This window comes from Caretta caretta, chromosome 10 (genome assembly GCF_965140235.1).
Source record: "Caretta caretta isolate rCarCar2 chromosome 10, rCarCar1.hap1, whole genome shotgun sequence".
NCBI lineage: Eukaryota > Metazoa > Chordata > Testudines > Cheloniidae > Caretta > Caretta caretta.
Window position 1 is genome coordinate 81047985 of NC_134215.1, and position 19830 is coordinate 81067814.

The 19830-nt window shown below is 40.2% G+C and overlaps 2 protein-coding genes across 5 annotated transcripts in view; one reads left to right on the plus strand and one right to left on the minus strand.

Moving 5' to 3' along the window:
• MAP2K5 (mitogen-activated protein kinase kinase 5) overlaps positions 1 to 19830 on the plus strand; it is a 215734-nt gene that overhangs the window by 122768 nt on the left and 73136 nt on the right. For all 4 annotated transcript variants that reach the window (XM_048865826.2, XM_048865824.2, XM_048865825.2 and 1 more), the window contains one exon: positions 1269 to 1340. In XM_048865826.2, coding sequence (XP_048721783.1) covers positions 1269 to 1340 — 72 coding nt within the window. The remainder of the gene's footprint in view (positions 1 to 1268; positions 1341 to 19830) is intronic.
• LOC142073426 (uncharacterized) overlaps positions 1 to 19830 on the minus strand; it is a 237246-nt gene that overhangs the window by 66095 nt on the left and 151321 nt on the right. The gene's annotated exons all lie outside the window — the stretch shown is intronic.

Genomic DNA, 19830 nt, shown 5'->3' on the forward strand with positions numbered 1-19830 from the left:
AGATCTTTTTATACACACAAAGCATGAAAAAATACCTCCCCCACTCCACTCTCCTGCTGGTAATAGCTTATCTAAAGTGACCACTCTCCTTACAATGTGCATGATAATCAAGGTGGGCCATTTCCAGCACAAATCCAGGGTTTAACAAGAATGTCTTGGGGGGGGGCGGTGGTGGTAGGAAAAAACAAGGGGAAATAGGTTACCTTGCATAATGACTTAGCCACTCCCAGTCTCTATTCAAGCCTAAATTAATTGTATCCAATTTGCAAATGAATTCCAATTCAACAATTTCTCCTCATGCCTCTATTCAATTCCTTTACTCAATATTTTTGTTCATGGTGTACCTTACCTCTCACTCTGGACTAGAAGTAAATCCGTTCCATTGATGGAGTCTTAGAACCTGTTGTGATGCTTTGTTGTGCAGCTGCACATTGCTGGTTTTCTTGCGAAATAAGATGGCTAATGCATCTGTGCCTGGACTAAGTTTACGAGATACATGGCCATGTAGGATGGTATGTCTGAGCAGGACAGAGCTCCTGGCCCAGCTGCAGAACCCAGGTAAAAATAAAGTGTGTCATATTTATGACTAACCTAGTATGTTTGACTAGACAGCTTTGCCTAAGTAAAGGTGATAAATAAGTCTGTCCTAGATTAAGAAATGTGGGTTTACCTCAATTTACTTATTGGCAGAAAACAAAGCTATCAAGGTAAACCAGTAGGGGTAATCCTGTTCCTGAGCTCAGGATGTTAGATGGGGTGGGATCTGAGTTACTACAGAGAATTCTTTCCTGGGTATCTGGCTGGTGAATCTTGCCCACATGCTCAGGGTTCAGCTGATTGCCATATTTGGGGTCAGGAAGGCATTTTCCTCCAGGGCAGATTGGAAGAGGCCCTGGGGGTTTTTCGCCTTCCTCTACATCATGGGCACGGGTCACTTGCTGGAGGATTCTCTGCACCTTGAAGTCTTTAAACCATGATTTGAGGATTTCAGTAGCTCAGACACAGGTGAGAGGTTTACTGCAGGAGTGGGTGGGTAGGATTCTGTGGCCTGCATTGTGCAGGAGGTCAGACTAGATGATCATAATGGTCCCTTCTGACCTTAATATCTATGAGTCTATCTTCATTATTTTCCAGATTAGACAAATTGAATTTTAAGATTCCTGCAAAATTCTGAGCTGATTTATTTGTTCAGGGCTAACCTTCAAGAGAGGGATATGCATGTTTGCTTGTCTAGGCTCAACAAGATTTTTTCCCCTCCTTTCTTTCAGCCTGAACGAATTTCAGGGGAACAATACGGGATTCATTCCGATGTATGGAGTTTAGGGATTTCCTTCATGGAGGTATGTAAACATATATACGTGTTCTTATAGGCACATTGAAAGAACTGAACTAAATCTAAGATTCAAATTATTTTTACATATTCCCTATTATACAACAAAGTTCCATTTGTGTATATAAGCTTAGCCATTGCTAAGTTTCTTTGCTGTATCTAGAATGGATTCATTCTCAGTGGGTCAAATCCATGTAGGTGAGGAAAGCCGGTATGCAACAATTAAGCCCTTTGGTAGGGCTGTGCAGTGAGAGGGGGGATCAGGGTACGTGGAGTGGGGTTGGGAGGACATCTCTACACTCCCTGCATGCCACTGGGGTGGGGTTGTTCTATACCCGGTCTGAAAAGGCCAGTGCAGACTCACCCACTAAGGGTGGGCCATCATAGGGCTGTGGAGATCCAGAGGCTGAGCTGGATAAATGCCATGCCTGAACCGCAATGGAGTTCCTTGCAGACAGCCTGATAATTGTGGCTTTGTGCCAGATGGGATGGATTTCTCGCCATTTGATTAACTATAGTGTTTAGTATTGGGTAGTCACCAAAAGATCAACTTTTTGTGTATGTTCATTGTTTCACACCTAGAAGTGTCTCATTGAAACAAAGCTGTGCAAGTAGAATGTGGTCAGGTAGAAATATTGTAATGGGAGGTACAGGTACGTTCTACAAGTGTGATATTGGTAATTTTCATTTACAGTAAGGTAACTTCTGATCCAGTGAAAGTGTAAGCAGTCTGGTATTTCTGCTTAGAACAAATCTGAGGTTCTTCAAACATAAATCTCCTAGTTCTTTACAAAGGTGGGCATCCTATGTTGTAGAAAACAACGGAGGAGCTTGAGTGCTTAGGATAACTAGAACTGCCAATCATTTGAGGAGCAACTGACCAGTGAAATCAGCTTGGCCTGAGCCAGGAAAAAGGGAAAGGTGACTGATCTTATTTCAGAATTAGTCATTGTGTTTGGGCTCACCCAAGACTCTTGATTGGAGGCTGGTAGAGATCAGGTGTGACTGTTTTTATGCTTTTCTACTACCTTAGAATATTTAAAAATATATTAGTAGTTTGTGGGGAGAACTATCTGATGACAATATGACCACAGCATATGAAAGGAACTTCTAATGGCTCACCCATGGAGCAACAGTGATGGCAACCTTAGTATAAATAATGTGTCCCATTTTAATATAGGCTAAGTAGGAATGCGGGAAGAGTAAAACAAGCAAAAGTTTGGAAGACCCTACATTTGTATCCCAGAGTGATCATCTAACAAAATCGAACTAAAGGTCATGCTCATACTTAAGTGTGCATACAATGCTTTTTAAGGGGCACACAGGCCTGTGGGTAATATAAGGCAAGAGACCATTAGTTAGATCCCTGGTATTCTTTGCCTATCTTGTATCATTGGCACCATATCATTGCTTTTGTCTTCTTTCTTTCCGCCTGTCATCTCAAACTCCTAGCCTCTGTGGGAATCAGCAACACCTCCAGGTTGTCATATACTTCCAAAAGGATTACATTGTTTGCCATCTAAGTGTCTAGAAAAAATTTCTACCAAAGATATGCTTGGGCCTTCTCAGAAAGATTTGTCCTGGCTTTGTATACTCTTTCACATGCAAATGAAGAGACAATTGAATCCTACAGTCATTCCATTCTCTTTTGGTAGATGTCAAATAATGTTAATTTAGAGTGAAATTCCCTCCTGTACAGATGGCCAGTGGTGCATAGACTTGTGCTGAAGTCCAGCACAAGAAAGGGCTTAAATGGGAAACAGTCTTTGTGCTGGCCCTCTGTATCTGGGTGAATTTGACCCATAGAGAACTGGAAGTTAACCAAGACATTCATATGTTACCTCATTAATTATATATATATTGGTTGCCAAATACATGATTAAACTTAACCAGGTTGAAAATACGGGCATCATGGGTTGCTTGTTTAACTTTGAATTATTGCATTCAAATCTTGTCAATCTTGTTTCCAAGACTGATTAAAACTAACTCTGAATATACAATAATGATATACGCTAATGGGTCACAAGGGATGCAGTGCTGTTAATTCATTTACTGCAGTTGGAAGCCAATATTGTCAATGGTTACATCACTGGAGCGCTCTCAGAATTTTGGGAGAAATACAAAATGTATTCATGCCACCACACTGCAGTCTCTGTAAGTGAGTTTAGTCAATGGGGGGCTAAAGTGAAATTGTAATGCATTCATATTTGACCAGGGTAGACTTTTGGTTCAGTTCTGTTCTGATGTAAATCATCCATAGCGTGTATTTACCAGGTCATTCACTGAGTGCGAAGGATATACAGTGATGTGTGCCCAGGGACAAGAGTCCAGGGTTGCCCCTTTTCAACCCGAGCAACTAGTCAAAGTGTCAGGCCCTGGGTGTTCCAGTTGGGAGTAGATATTAGTGATAGGTATTTCTTTGATGCAGTTCAGTTTATTTACAAAGAATGTACAAAGTCTTGTGTTTCTGTACACAGAGGGAATCAGTTAGCAGGAAACAGCTTATTTTTCTCACAGTACCAAGAGCACTCTTTTAATCTTCATCCCTGACCCCAAAACCTTTTCCCAGGTTTCTTGCAGGGTCAACCATCATGCTTTCGTCTGCTCCTTCACTCTGACCTCAGTTTGTGTGTATTTTCTGTTCCCACACACACGTACCCCCTACCCAAAACAATACTCCGCCAAAAGCTCCTGAGCAGGTTCACGTGGGGGGCTTGTGCTTCCAGTTATGTTAATTGAAGGGTTAGTTCACATCAACTGTTCTCAATGGGGTTTTAAGTCAACCCATAGCAAGGTTTCACCCAGCTCATAACAGCACCGACAGGCTCTAAAATCTGAATAATTTCTTGGTAGACTAACGCTATGTCTTCACTACCAACATTAAAGCACTTCTGTGGCAGCGCCTTACCATGGCTGTGTATTCACAGCTCTCCCAGTGCTGTAAAAAACACACCCCTACGAGGGGAATAGCTACCAGCACTGGGAGCGTGGTTCTGAGCGCTGGTGCACCGTCCTACACTGCCACTCTGAAACTTGCATTGCTCAGGGGGGCGTTTTTTCACACCTCTGAGTGAGAAAGTTTCAGCGCTGTGAAGTGGCATTGTAGACAAGGCCTTAGATACTGAATTTTATTTAACCTGTGATTTTGTGTCAAGGATTATTAGAAGCCAATTTACAGCTTCTCTTTGTAATACTGATTTTTATATCATATCAGCCAATATTAGGGGGACATTTTGGGTTTATATTTGCTCTTTTCCCGCAAGCCTTTTCAAACTGCTCTTCTCTCCTTCAGTGTGTCAGATGCACAGAACAATTTGGCTCTGTGTTCTTTGTTAATTGGTATGTCATCTGGTCCTCTGAGACCTCTCTTCAACATGATCGCTGTTTTATTGGAATGATTTGAGTGATGTGTTAAATGATGAGAGCAAGGACAGTGGCTTAGAAAAATGTCTCAAGAAAGGTGAAGAAGAAGCTCAAAGAGCCACGCAAGGTCACTGTCATTAAAGTAACACTGTCTGTTGACATGGGGATTGGTGGTACAGTATTCCAGGCTCCGGCTGATAAAGCAGAGAGGGCAGTTAGAGTTTATTCTAGGATTTTAAAATTGTCTCAACTCACTTTTTTTTTTTAAATATCCAAACTCTTATGCTGGCACTCTAGCAGTTAGAGCACATTGATTGACAAGAAATAATATATTGGACCAAGATACCGAGATCTGGTTTGATGTGTGATGATTCAACTCAGTTGTTACAATCTTCTAATTTTATTTAATCTAAACCTCAAAAATACATTAAATTTCTTTGCTACAGTGCTGTGGGTAATGAGAAACTGGTTACTTTTAAAGTTTAAGAATGCTGACCAAGAAGTCTGCTGGCTAAGGTTAAAGAGTAGGCAAATGGAACAAGTTAACCTTGATGAGCTCCATCTTGTTAGATGCCGACCACCCTCCATTCCCATTGAAATAAATGGGGTTGAGAGCAGTTAGCATCTCACAGGATCGGTCTCTCTCTTTCCAGAGGAAAGGAAACATCATTTGCTATTTTTGTGGCGTTTGTATTTTTTTCTTTTAAAAAGGTGCATTAATTCGGGGTGTTATCCATAAACCTCTTTTCAGATATTTCATAGCAAATAGTTCGTATGTTTTCATGAGGTTTTTAGCTGTAGTTTTATTTCAGTGCTTTTTGGTTGACAAAACAAATTCAATTTAAACCAGTGGCGTTGCTGTCACTACACTGAAGACTGTGTCAGCACTTTCATTATAAACACTGTTTTTCTGGGGTTTATAACTCAGTCATAAAATGTATTCCAGGCAGCTTGGGCTACATTGAAGTGCAGTTTGCAGTCAGTGTTTTTCAGAGAACTGTGCCTGGCACATGGAGAAGGATAGTTTGAATGATCTAATAGCTCTTTTTAATCTCTAATTAATACAATTCCAAGCCTAGTTTACAGGGTTACTGTCTGAAAGTGAACATTAGCGCTACCTAACAAAAATAAAACATCAATAAAGTTGAAAATAAAACAACGTATTTTGTTGTTTTTTAATAATGAGCACTCTTGTCTTAAGATGCTTTTTAGTTGTGTTACAATGCAAAAAGACTTGAAGGCGTGCTTTGCAGTGTATTAGTCCGTAATATGCAGTAATTAATAAGTTTAAGGGGAAATACGTGGAAGCTGAGGTTTTTGTTTCTAAAACTTGATTTTTCTGCATATAATACCTAGTACTTATATTTGACTTAATATTTACAAGACACTGTACAAACTGTTAACTAATACCCAAATGCTCCTCCGAGGTAGGTAAGTATTATTGACCCTATTTTACAGATGGGGCACTTTTTATTAGCATCATTATTTGATTGTGTAATGCCAACAGTGTACTGGGCACCTTACAGATGTGTAAAATAACTAGGTCACTGACCCGAATAATTTAAAATTATAAATCCTGATCTTGTAATCAGATTCATGAGCATAGAACCTATTGATTGGGGCAACACACAGGCACAGCGGTCCATGTTAGCAGATCCAGTTTGTGGATTAGGGCCTATATTGTATATACAAAAACAAGTGTTAATTGTTTATCATAATAAACTGAGGCACAAAAAGGTGAAATGATTTGTCAAAGCTATAGAGTGAGTGAGAGTTGGAGCTGGGAATTGAACGTGGATGATTTGACTTTCCATATACTCTAAAGGTGTGCTTCCCATTTCACATCTTCCTTTGTATCCTTCAGTCTCAACACTCTTCCATTCTTGGTTCACGAAAGCAGCATTTCTTTCTGTCTTTTTCTTTCTAGCCCCACCTTAGAAAAATCACTTCTCCTGCAAAGCTTATCAATGTTATCCCATACAGGAAAGAGATGCTCTTGCCCATCAGTAATAATGATAAAAATATAGTTTGCAATCCTGTGAAATAGAACCTTCCTTTGATCATCTACAGTAATTTGTGTCTGTGTTCTTTTATTTGTGTATTTACTAGAGCTTGAGGGACTTAGTAATTGTGTGTGGCGGTCAAGTTAACATGGAGTTTTAAGAGATGTTGCAGATTATTGGGTTATTTTGTGTTTTCAGTAATTATGCATGTACCTCAATACATAGACACCCTAATTGAGCATTAACTCTCCAGTGCATGTGTGTGCAGCATATATGTATTTCAGGCACACATGCATGTTTTTCCAGATAAATAAACTAAAATTACTTAACATGCAGCGTTCAGGCAATGGTGAGGGATTTTTTATTCTGACTCTTGAGCATACAGTACTTGGGCAAATAACACAGAGGTGGTGACAGGGAGATTGCAGATGTAGATGTGGAAAGATGAGACTTTAGGGTCAAGGATAATACCAAGCTTCTAAGTAGCAGAGGCAAATAGAAGGTGTGAGTCTGCAGAGGTGCTAGAAGAGAATGAAGTTCTGATTGAGGATACTCCCTTTTGAGCAAGAGGAACACTTCTATCTTTGAGATGTAGGAAGCTGACACAAAGTCACAAGTGTGCATAGTCAGAACACGGCGAGGGAGTTGACAAGGAGTAATCTGTGTAAAGAATTCGAAATGTGTGTTCAGTTGAATATTGTTAATGTAGAAGTGGTTAAGGTTACATTAGAGATTATGAGCTGGATTCTTAGCTGGTATTATGAGTCAAATTCATCCCTGGGTAAAGGTCCAGCACCACTTAAATCCTACTTCAACCCTGTTTTGAAGATCTAAGTGGTACCTTTGCACAGGGGTCAATTTTATCATGAGTAGGTAGAAGAGAGGGGAGGACTGAGAATTGAAGCTTGTGGAATACCTTACAGCTGGGTCTTGGTATGGAATTAGAGCCGCCACTGGAGACTGAGTGAGAGCAGTTTGATAGGTGCAGAATTGTGACAAGAGGTAAGCGTGAATGTCTGCATGACTCCTGGAAGCAATCCAGGAGCATGGAATGATCCGTGGTGTCAAAAGGCTACACAGAGCAGAAGCAGCAAGAACATTAATTAAAATAGGCACTTATGATGATGGCAAGGTCAAGCTTAAAAGGCAAATGAGAATTACATTTCAGCCCTGTGTAAAGCAAGGGCCTCAGAATCGTACGTGATTTTACATACCAGGTATATCAAAATAGCGGGCCAAACAGGAGATGTTTAGGATAGAGAGGCAGTCTTTACTGGAAATGTCCTGACTTTTGAGAATTTGTGACAGAATTTTAAGTTATTGTACAGTTCATGCTTCTTTTTTTATAGTAAATATATATATTTTTAATGGGAGAGGGGAAGAGACCTGAAAGCCTCCTGGCAGCTGTTTATATCCTCTGGGGTTACACTGCAGGTTCTGTTATGTTGATTCTAGAACCATAGTGGTTTTTCTGACACTTGCAACATGTCCCAAGAGTGTGTTGCAATGTGAAGCTTTGGGCTGCATTTCTTGTGAGAGTCTTAAACACATTGACGTGCAAATCCACATGCCAATCCTAATGTGCAAAATCCAGACACAAATTTCTAGAGCACTTAAGATTTACTTGATTACCAGGATTTCTTAGCTGTCCATCACCATGGTATCTGGACCCCATTACAACACATTTTTAAAGGACTTACTGTTGCCCTAAACTAGTAACCCATAAATGTTCTCTTTGCCCATTGAACAGCAAAAGTCACGTAACTGAAAACCCTGCACTTAAGACAAATTAAAACCACATTCTAAAAGTCCCCAAATGCAGACTTAGATAATCCCATCAGGAGAAGCAAGTTCCAAAGCCACAGACCACGACAGAGAATTCTTCACCACTTAATCCTGTGAATGTAGCCCTAGGGAAGGCAGCAAGAGCATTCTTATGCATAACAACTATTCTAACAGGCCATTGGAGATAGGTGGACAATGGACATTGTATAACCAGAGCCTTGATCACTTCTGGATTTGTAGATAACCCACATGCTAAATTGCACCAAAAAGTTAGGTGATAGGGTGGAGCTTGAAGTAGAAGTGTTACATGCTTATGTCTTCCTGCCCTACTTCAAGGGTAGAGTGTATGTAAATCTTAATATCGTGACAGGGTCGGGCCAGATGGCTACAGGAAAGTGATAGAAGGCAGATATATTAGCCCCAGGTTAAGCAGGTCCCTTGTCCCTGGGTAAGGTTACAAGGAAGGTTCCAGAACAATCAGGAACCTTCTGGAAACAATTAAGACAGACAGGCTGATTAGAACACTTGTAGCCAATCAAGAAGCTGCTAGAATCAATTAAGGCAGGCTAATCAGGGCACCTGGGTTTAAAAAGGAGCTCACTTCAGTTTGTGGTGCGCGTGTGAGGAGCTGGGAGCAAGAGGTGCTAGGAGCTGAGAGTGAGAACGCGGACTGTTGGAGGACTGAGGTGTACAAGCATTATCAGACACCAGGAGAAAGATCCTATGGTGAGGATAAAGAAGGTGTTGGGAGGATGCCATGGGGAAGTAGCCCAGGGAGTTGTAGCTGTCACACAGCTGTTCCAGGAGGCACTCTAGACAGCTGCATTCCACAGGGCTCTGGGCTGGAACCCGGAGTAGAGGGCAGGCCCGGGTTCCTCCCAAACCTCCCTATTCCTGGTCAGACACAGGAGAAGTTGACCTGGACTGTGGGTTCACTAAAACGGCCAAACTGAGGGCTGCCGTCAATTTTTGAGGCGAGCAAATCCGCCAATAAGCGCAAGACCCACCAAGGTAAAGGAACTTTGTCACAATATCTACTGTCCCTGCAACTTTCTGGAATTCTGCATTGTATCCATATAATGCAGATCATTATGAACATGGAATCCAGTTTAAAAAAAATTTATGAAAACTACCTACACATTTTCTGTATTATGAAAGAAAATACTGAAGAGGCTTAACCTGGGACTTTTCAGCTTGGAAAACTGACCACGAAGGCGGGATATGATAGAGGTCTATAAAATCATGAATGGTTTGGAGGAATAGGGAAGTGTTACTTATCTTTTTACATAAGACAAGAACTAGGGGTCGCCTGATGAAGTTAATAGGCAGCAAGTTAAAAGCGAACAAAAGGAAGTACTTCTTCACAAAACGCACCGTCAACCTGCAGAACTTGTTTCAGTGGATGTTGTGAAGGCCAAAAGTACAACTGGGTTAAAAAAAATTAGATAAGGTAAGTTCATGGAGGATGGCTATTGGCCAAGATGGTCAGGGATACAGCCCCATGCTCTGGGCATCGCTAGCCTCTGACTACCAGAAGCTGGGAGTGGCACAGGGCATGGATCACTAAATAATTGCCTATTTTGTCCATTCCTTCTGAAATGCCTGGCATTGGCTGCTGAGGGAAGACAGGATCCTGGGCTAGATGGACCATTGGTCTGACCCAGTGTGGCTGTTCTTACCTTCTTATCTCAGGCCTGTAAATTCAGAGTGTCAAAAAGAAATGTACACAAACTGTCTAAAGAAAATTCACAGTGTTCTAAATTCTGTCAAAAGCAAATTCAATTTAATTTTGGAATAATTTGCCTCTGCGATGAGGCCTGGTCTCTCAATTTGCAGCCCAACCCATTGTTACAACCAAAATGAGTTTTATTAGAGTCCTCTAAAAAAGAAATAAATATTTAAACTGGAGAGTATGGATCAGGCCGGTGCCGGCTGTTATTGCTGTAGTCATTTAGACAACCTGCTACCGGAAGACACCAGGTCAGCAGTAAATAAACATGTTACAAGAGTATTATTTCTTAACTCTTACATTGAGGAAGCGAGTAATTGTTAAATTAATTGAACACATTAGATGGATCTGAGCACATTTCAGTAGATACAGTATGATGTGTTTTAAATTGCTTTAACTTTTTTTCTTACTGCATCCCTTTAAACTAATAAAGATCACCGTTACTTCTATAACCAACTACCCAAGTACCCAGTAATGCTTGAATGTGATGGATTGTTACTTTAGTAGCTGCAAATCACTCCATAATAATGATAATATACACAGAGCTGGAGGTTTTAAAAAAATATTTTGAAGTGAATTTAGTGCTTCTGAAAAATGCTGGATAAAAAACCCAGGAGACTGAAATTCTCTGTTTGCCCACAGAAGAGATACAGCCTGGTCTTTGGCAGTGCAGGGTTCCCAGCATTACCTCGCCTATGTGCCAGGACCTTAACTTAATGGGACCAGCTCTAGGGGTGAGAAGGTAATTCAGTTTCCATACCACTTTTTGTTTTTTCTTTTCACATTGTAACTGAGAGCAGAATTGGATCCTGAGTTTTTGACCTGACTGTTAATAGTTGCAGTGATGTTTTTGAGAAGCAGTCACCCATCCAGTAGGAACTGTCTACGCAGGCAACTCAAAAAGAAATGGCACATCTCCTTTTTTTTTAAATGAGCTTTCTCAAGTTATTTTAAAAGCAGTGTCTCTCTATCTTTCCAGACTACTGTACCTCTTTCAAGAGTCTGATTTGTCTTGTGTACCCCCAAGTTTCACCTCACTTAAAAACTTACAAAATCAGACATAAAAATACAAAAGTGTCACAGCACACTGTTGCTGAAAAAGTGCTTACTTTCTCATTTTTACCATATAATTATAAAATAAATTAATTGGAATATAAATATTGTACCTACATTTCAGTGTATAGTATACAGAGCAGTATAAACAAATCGTTGCCTATAAAATTTTAGTTTGTACTGTCTTCGTTAGTGCTATCTATGTAGCCTGTTGTAAAAGTATGCAAATATCAAGATGAGTTGATGTACCCCTGGAAGACCTCTGAGTACCCCCCAGGCGTACACGTACCCCTGGTTGAGAACGACTGTGTTAAAGAATGGTATTAGGGTATCTTGCTCATACAACAGGCGATCACTTATTGCCTTTCTCATGCAAGTAGTCCATATGAAGTCATGGGGACTAGTTATGGGTAAGATGAGCAGGATTTGCCTCATAATAACTTAAAGTAAATTTGTTCTTAATTCTGCAAAATACATTGTTTAGGCATATTTTATTAGATTTGTGCAAAGCAAAACATTTTAGAAACTGGCATCTAGAACAAAAAATTGTCTATTTTTCTATGCTGTTTTTGGGTAGTGTATCTAAACAACACCAGTCGACACGGGTTCCACTTTTATCATCTTTACCCAGCCATCAGGATGAAGAAAGACGGTGTCCAGCCATAACAGTATTTTGCAGTAGCAGAATTAGAAGTAAAGGTATCAGTGCCTGAGGGTTGGGTCATGAATTAATAATTGCTCTGTGGCGGTTGAGGCCCGTCAGAATAGCTGAAAATGGGGAAGTTGCCTTGCAGAGCGCTATCAATCACTCAGTGACCATAACTTCCAGTAATTAGTGTATTTTATGGGCCTTTGCTTCAGTGACTTGGAAGCACATATGCTCCACTCACAGCTAAACTTAGCCAGAGTAATATTCTAGGATGATTTATCCGCTTGCTGCACTGGGATGTAACCCTATATTAGGTGAAGATTGTGAACTAAGCTGCAATAAAGTGTAAGTTTAGGTACAGTTTGCCCAGGTTGAGACCTCAATGTATCATGTTTTTCAGCATTCAACGCTAAGCCACAGTGGGCAAGCTTTGTAGAAGTGAAATAAATAAAACAATTAGGTCCCTGAATAGATAGATGGGAATAGCACTGTGTGTGTCTATATGTAATATATAAAATATATATTAATGTGGCCTTCTCTTCATAGAAATACCAGCTGTGATAACCAATCTTCAGTTTTAAAAATAACAAAATATTGGAGATATTTATCAGCTGTGTTTGCCTTGCTGTGTTGTTATTACTATGGAGGATGCAGTGAGGAGGTCTGCTATGGAGGATGCAGTGAGCCAAAATCTGATCTTCACGCTGATGTAAATCCAGAGCAGCACCATTACTTCAATGGATTTGTGCCAGCATAACCGACTTCGAAATCTGGGCCAAAAGGTTTTGAATGAGAGTGGAGCGTGTGTTGTATTCTTGTTAATATCTTATAAGCTGTTAATTAATTGCTGTGGTATAGAGTTGTGCTTTATGTCCCTGTGACTAGTACATTTTAAAATCTTAAGCACTTAGTGAGATCTACAAAGGTACTTAAGACCTAAACCTCTGGGGTTTAGCTGCCTAAGTCCCAGGTTTTGGTTTCACTGCAATCCACAAAACTCCCCCAATAGGCGTCTAAACTTCCTTGGCGCCCACATTTTTCAGAGTAAACGTTCCCTGAGTGCTTGTGTTCCTGCGTCTGAGCATGCACACTGATGCCTAACTGGCATCTGAGCCCCACGTTGTGTGTGGGGTCTGCCTATGTTGTGTGTGGCACCCGCTCTGGTAGGCAGTCTCTGAGTATGCCTACCGAACTAGGTCCCTTACGTGATGGTGCTGGCCGCCTACCTTAGACCTTTCAGCCCAGAGCACTTGCCAGGGGTGTAGGAGACTCATGTTCAGTTCCTCCTCCCCCAGAGGGGGAGAAGGGATTTGAACCAGGAATCTCCCACCTCTCAGGAGAGTGCTCTAACCACTGAGATAGGGGATATTCTGATGTGGGGGCCCCTCAAACTTTCTTGTTGAAGCGGTTGCGCTGTGGATCAATAATGGAAGAGTGGATGGAGCAGGAAAACTGGACCATGGGTCTCCCATCTCCTAGGTGGGTGCCCTAGTCACTGGACTATGGGGTTATTCCCTTTCTGTCTCTCTGGCCCAAAGACGGTTCCACTGTGGATCAATGCTTAAATAGTCTTTGCACTAGAGAGAATGGGAATGACCCTGTGTTGCCATGGTTAAAACACCCACCTGTCAGATGAGTAATTTTACCCATGTAATTTTATTCACATGAGCGGTCTCATGGACTTCTGTGGACTACCCATGTGAGTTGTGCACATGTTTACAGGATTGGGGACTGAGGTATGTGTAGCCTTAAGGATAAAGGAGAACAATAATTTCTGTAGATGAGACATAGAAGGATAAGAAGTAACACTGTTCTGAATCAGCACCTTTGCAGAACCTTATATATAAAATCAGATATAATTCTGAGGATCTGCAGATTGGAAGAAATATGGAATTTAGAGGTGATCTTTAATTTGCAATTCATTTTCTATAGTTCATGTTTTAAAAAAGCAAAAGTGAAACTAATTATCCTTAATTAAAGTGAATTAAGTTTGGCTTTTTAATATATTTTATAGAGAGAGATGTTGAACCAGGAAATGTCTCAAAGGTTATTAGGGCATATTTCTGTTGGGGCTGATGGTGTTAGTAATAAGCTTCTTCCTCATAGTTCTAGACATGAACAAATATGTCACTTCATCAGTCTCTGTTACTCGCACTTATGCCCCTCCGCAGGGGTCGCAGATTCCACAAGTTATCAACTAATGGCGTTATACATTAAAAATTGAAGCTTTCCTTACTCTGAGGCCTTTCAAGGCTTTGTTCTTAAACCCCAGACACTTTGGAGTGCAGCTGCAAACTGTACGCAGAAAATTAAATTAATTTGTAACTCTTTTTCTTTGTCCTGCATTACTAAATCCTGCACATTTAATTGAAACCCTACTTCAAGATGCTTTGTGTTTCTGTTCTTCTTTGTTGTCAGTTTAACCTCAGAAGCACTTTAACACTGGTAAATTGCTGTTATATCCTTCGGATTTTTTTTTTTTTTTTTTTTACTGTGCAATAAGAGGACAGTGAAATTGATATGAGAGAGAGAGAAAAATCTTAGAGTAGTTTTTGAGGTATTTAATATTTATTAAGGTCCTCACTGGAAGAGATTCAGATGATTTTAAGCCATCTATCTAGGAATGTATAAATTGGTCTTGGAATGGAATCTCACCTAGGGAATTTTATGTAATCCAGTAGTTAAATCTGATTTTTAAAGTTTCCTGTGTCTGAATGTTCCGAAGTGGAGGCTGCTTTTCCATAAAATGAGGCTTTAACTGCAGTGCACAATCTAAATGCAAAATCCTTAGATGGAAATTTAATTGTGTAAAATGTGCACAAGGTAATTAAGAACAAATTTTAGAACATTTCAGACTATAAAGTCCTCCTTCAGCTAGATCACTAGCAATATTGTAAGTGCTTATTTTCAATTTGCAGTTATGCTGAGAAACATGGAATGTGTCTAAATTAAGAATAAAACATCCCATGCTTTTCAGTATAACTGTAAATTAAAAACAACTTGCACAGCATAGACAATAATCTAAGTAGAAGACTTTGTAACTTGAGTGTGCTAAAAAAATGTTCTGAACTTCCTTCTTTGGTACTTTCTGAACAGGATGCAGATTGTTCTTCCACGCTTGCTCAATGACAGTAATAATTCTTACTAGCAACACATCCCTTTGTAAGCTTGTTAATCAAGTGTCAATTCCTAACTTTTGAAAGAAGCAACTTTGTGTAGTGGTTAGAGCAAGATATTTGTTCGCTAGAACTGATGAGTCTATTGGGTGACTTTGATAAGTCCTTTAAGCTCTCACTGGATCAGTTTTTCTATGTATTTTTAAAAAAAAAGCTTTATAAACCTTAGGCAGGAGAGATTTTCAAAAGCACTTGTGGGGTCTAGGCATCCAACTGTTACTGACTTTCAATGAGAGTAGAGTGCATAACACCCTTTTCTGCTTTTGAAAATCTTCCCCTGGATATATTGTAAAACATTTTACAACATGTATGGTGCTGATCATCCCAGGATCTCAAGGTATTATTACTATTATAAGTTAGACATTTGAGATTATTGATATGTAACATTATCAGTTATTAACTTAGAACTTGATCCTGCAACCATTGTTCCCACAAGTAGTTCTGTGAAACTCAATGGGAGTACTCGTGTAAGAACTACTCACAGGAGTACTAAATAGTTTGCAAGGCCAGAACCTTGGTTAATAGCAGTGCAAGATTAAAATTTTACATTTTTCTAGGATGCTACTTTTCTATGTAAGTAAAATGTGATGCTTTCTGACACTTGTAAGCAGCATGTGGGTAGTGGAAGATCATTAAGCAGTGGGACTGAAACATGTGGTTGTTTCACAGTACAACAGTAGAATAGCATTGTTTAAAAACAAATTCCTGGCCGGTAGATCCTTTCAAGGTCTAATTCTCATTTATACTAAAGCCCTTTTGTACCACTCTGGCAATATAATTTACACTGACTTTTTAAAGAACCTTTATACTTCCAAATGAGAATCAGGCCCATAGAGTTTGATCATTCCTCTCTCTCTCCATGATATCAAAGCCCATGTACAATACTCAGCACTTTCCTGACCCTAAGTGTTCAGATTTAAAATGTTTTGTTTTAAACCCAGTAGGAATTTTTTTTTTTAAATGAAACCCTTCCTGAATTCCCTCATGTGAAAGTAGAGGATGGGAGACAATTTTTGATAGATTACCTCTGCTTGTGTACTTGGTATCTTTTGCATTTTTCACTGGGCTTATGTGGCTTATGTTTAAATGACTTTAGTAAAGAAGAGAAAGGGTACAAAACTCCTATTGGTATAGCTCTAATTTGTTTGTTTTTTTGGTTGTTTTTTCCCGTTACTTTAACTGTTACCCTGTTTATAAATCTAAATTTACATCCAGAGGTCATTGGTTGGCTGAACTTAAACCATTTTACTCAGTAAATTTAATTAAGAAAATACAGTGCAACTCATAAGCAAATGAGTTTTTCCTAGTTTTAAACCAAACCACCCTCTTGAGTGCTGATTGCCTTGCTCGACCCCTGGTGATATAGAAACAGGCAAAATTAAAAAGGACATTAAAGCTTCATTAAATCTGAAACACATTTAGTACAGTGACATATCTGCAGGCTATTTCAGGGAAGATTACATACTCTTTGGTAAGTTTCTTAATTTATAATACCTTGACAATCTTAGAGGGGGAAAAGCCCTCTGACTAGATCAACACAATAATGGTTCTAGGAGGTGCAGGACTGTCACATTCTGCTTTGTTGTTATATTGTTTTGCAGTTGTCAGTGAAGTTCTTTACCTGAGGAAATCTGTTTTGTTTAGGGTTTTTTGTTTTGTTTTGTTAATTGATTATAGCCTCTGAAGAACTGATTCTTCATGTACTCATGTCTTTTCAAAGCTCCTTTACCTCTTTTTTATTTGTTTGACAGAAAATTAGTTCCACAATTATTCTGCTACATTTAGGGACGGATCCCGCAGTCCTCATGTAGGTAAAACTCCCATTAGAGTTAGTGATTAGGGAAAGGGATTGGCAGCTGGGACTCGAATGAAGAGTTTGGAGTCATGATTGAAGTCAGTGAGGGTTTTGCCCATGTAAGTACCGAGTAAGGACTACAGAACTCAGCCCTGAGTTTCCTCCTGCTGTGTCATGAGATGATATAGTTTTGTGTGTTTGTGTTAATATAATATGTAATGGTAATAATTAAACCCACAAAAGTAAGAACATTCAGGATTCCTTTCTCTTACACTCACTCCATTGTGCCTAAAACTTGCAGGTTTCTATGCTAGCCCAACTGTAATACGCAGTCCTTAGGCCTGCAGCAGTTAATCATGTCACTGAGTGATACACTCAGCTCTAAGGAGAGAAGGTACTTGTGTTCTTCACAATGGGCCTTGCCTCACCAGGTTTGACCAGCCAGGAAGGCTCAAGGCCGTGAGGGAGACAGAAATGACATAAAGAGACATAGCCTCCTGCCTTCACCTCATTTATTTTCCTTTGCTTGTTGTAGCTGTTGATGATGAGTGTATTTTGTTAAGCAGCAGCATTGAGCTCAGTGCTGCATCCAGAAATAAAAATTAAGACAGTTTTGGCCCCCAAAGAATTTACAGAAAGACAGACACAGAAGAGACCCAGAGGAAGACATTAGCTTAGATCTCTTCTCTTTAGAGGGTGGTGAGGACAGGGTGGAGGGTTCTTTGCCATATTGCACCTCTGGTGTGAAGTTAGCACAGTTTATAGTACGGGTTAGTGTTGGGGGCTACATGGCAGAAGTGAGTTTGTAGGAGGGATTTTAGTGAGGCGCGGGTGGAATGATACATATTATGGTTGCTACAATCCCTTTTCCTATGGTGAATTAAGGGCTCAGTGGAGGTCTTAATTTTTCATTTCCTCACTTTTGTGATTTTTAAATCAAGCCCTTAGCATTAATTTTTGGAGAGGTCATTTCCTTTGCGGTTTAAAACCAAATCTGAATGAGAGTCTGAGAATGATGAATGACACAATAGCCCACTGTTTTTCTGAGCCACCCATGTCTTGTCATGCCAGTGTTAGTAGGGAGGCTTAAACAACACTTACTGATATGATGAACTGTAACAGCTCCTCCTCAATCACTATGCGAACTCCCACTGATATGGTTATAGAAGAGACTGGAGTGAATCTTCCGATGACACATGGAGATTACCATGTGCAACTCTCATAACATACGTAATAAATACATGTACAAGAAAGTTACTGTACATAGTTAGTAGCCCTTTTATAGCTCATGATTAGGGCCCTACCAAATTCACGGTCCATTTTGGTCAATTTCATGGTCGTAGGATTTTTAAAATTGTAAATGTCATGATTTCAGCTATTTAAATCTGAACGTTCACAGTGTTATAATTATAGGGGTCCTGACTCAAACAGGAGTTGTGGGGGTGTGCAAGGTTATTGAGGGGGTTGTGATATTGCCACCCTTACTTCTGCGCCGCTTTCAGAGCGGGGCATCTGGAGAGCGGCAGCTGCTGGCCGGGAGCCCAGCTCTGAAGGCAGAGCCGCTGCCAGCAGCAGCGCAGAAGGAAGGAAGGATGGCCTGGCAGGTATTGCCACCCTTACTTCTGCACTGCTGCCTGCAGAGTGGGCACCCGGTCAACAGCCACTGCTCTCCGGCTGCCCAGCTCTGAAGGCAGCGCAGAAGTAAGGGTGGCAATACCGTGACACCCCTCCCTGCCCCAAAATAACCTTGCGACCCCCCTGCAACTGCCTTTTGGGTCCGGACACCCAATTTGAGAAACTGTGGTCTCCTCCATGAAATCTGGTCTTTTGTGTACTTTTACCCTATATTACACAGATTTCAAGGGGGGAGACCACATTTCACAGTCCATGATGCATTTTTCATGGCCTTGAACTTGGTAGGCCCCTACTCATTATCTTTGCGTGTCTGTAGAAATTCATTATTGATCATAACTAAATGCAGCAAAGTTTCTCTCTCTCTCGATCACAAAAAAAGCTCACTTTCCTTTTTTGTGGCCTGTCACATTTGCCTTTTACACAAATGCCTCAAGACCTTGTCTGCTCAGAATTGGTAATATTGCTTCTACAGTGCTTTTTCCCCTGAGCATTTCAAGTTTTACGGACCTAATTAAGCCTCTCAACAATGCTTGTATTATACCTGTTTTGTATCAGACCCTGTGATATGCTTAGGCACAGCTCGTGTTGTCCCCTCATGAGGTATTTGCCTGAGTAGAGGCAATGGACTGCTGGTTTTGGCCTTTATGTGTGAACTAAAAAGCTCTAGTATCTTGCCCATGGTTATATGGTGAATCAGTGGCACAAGAAGAACAGCTGCTGGTTATTACAGATCCCATCTTGTCTGATCACTTAAAAATGACCAAAATGACTTTTTGAAAAAGTGTGGTTTAACAAAAGTACTGTAAGGCTGAGATACCAACAAGAGACAAAATAGGAATCTATCTTGGAAATAATCGACCTTACTCTGTACCCGCATTAGCAGGTGCTGTAGTAATATATTAATTACCATTTAAAAACAATTTTTGGCAATATGTCAACTCTATTTTGTATATAACCTAAAATAGAATTAAAGAAAATACAGTGTGTGATGTTGTGGATTCCATGCTCTCTCCCTTCCCCCAAAGTTCCTGGCCAAAGACTTTGAAACAACCAAGGAGGAGACTGACCTCTGATCCAACCCACATTTTACCCTGAACCCAGTGTGTGCTAAACCAGGATTTAGGGAATTTAGTGAAAGCTGTGTGGATACCCATGCATTGCAGATATAATTAGTAAAGTTCAGTGTCATTTGCCTCACTACTGAGACTCGATGGTTTCATTTAAGGAGCTCATAGAAAACTGGGACATGGCACATGGTACCTGGAGGTTTAGACATGTTTTTGTTGACTAAGTCAAAATGAAAAGTGTGCAT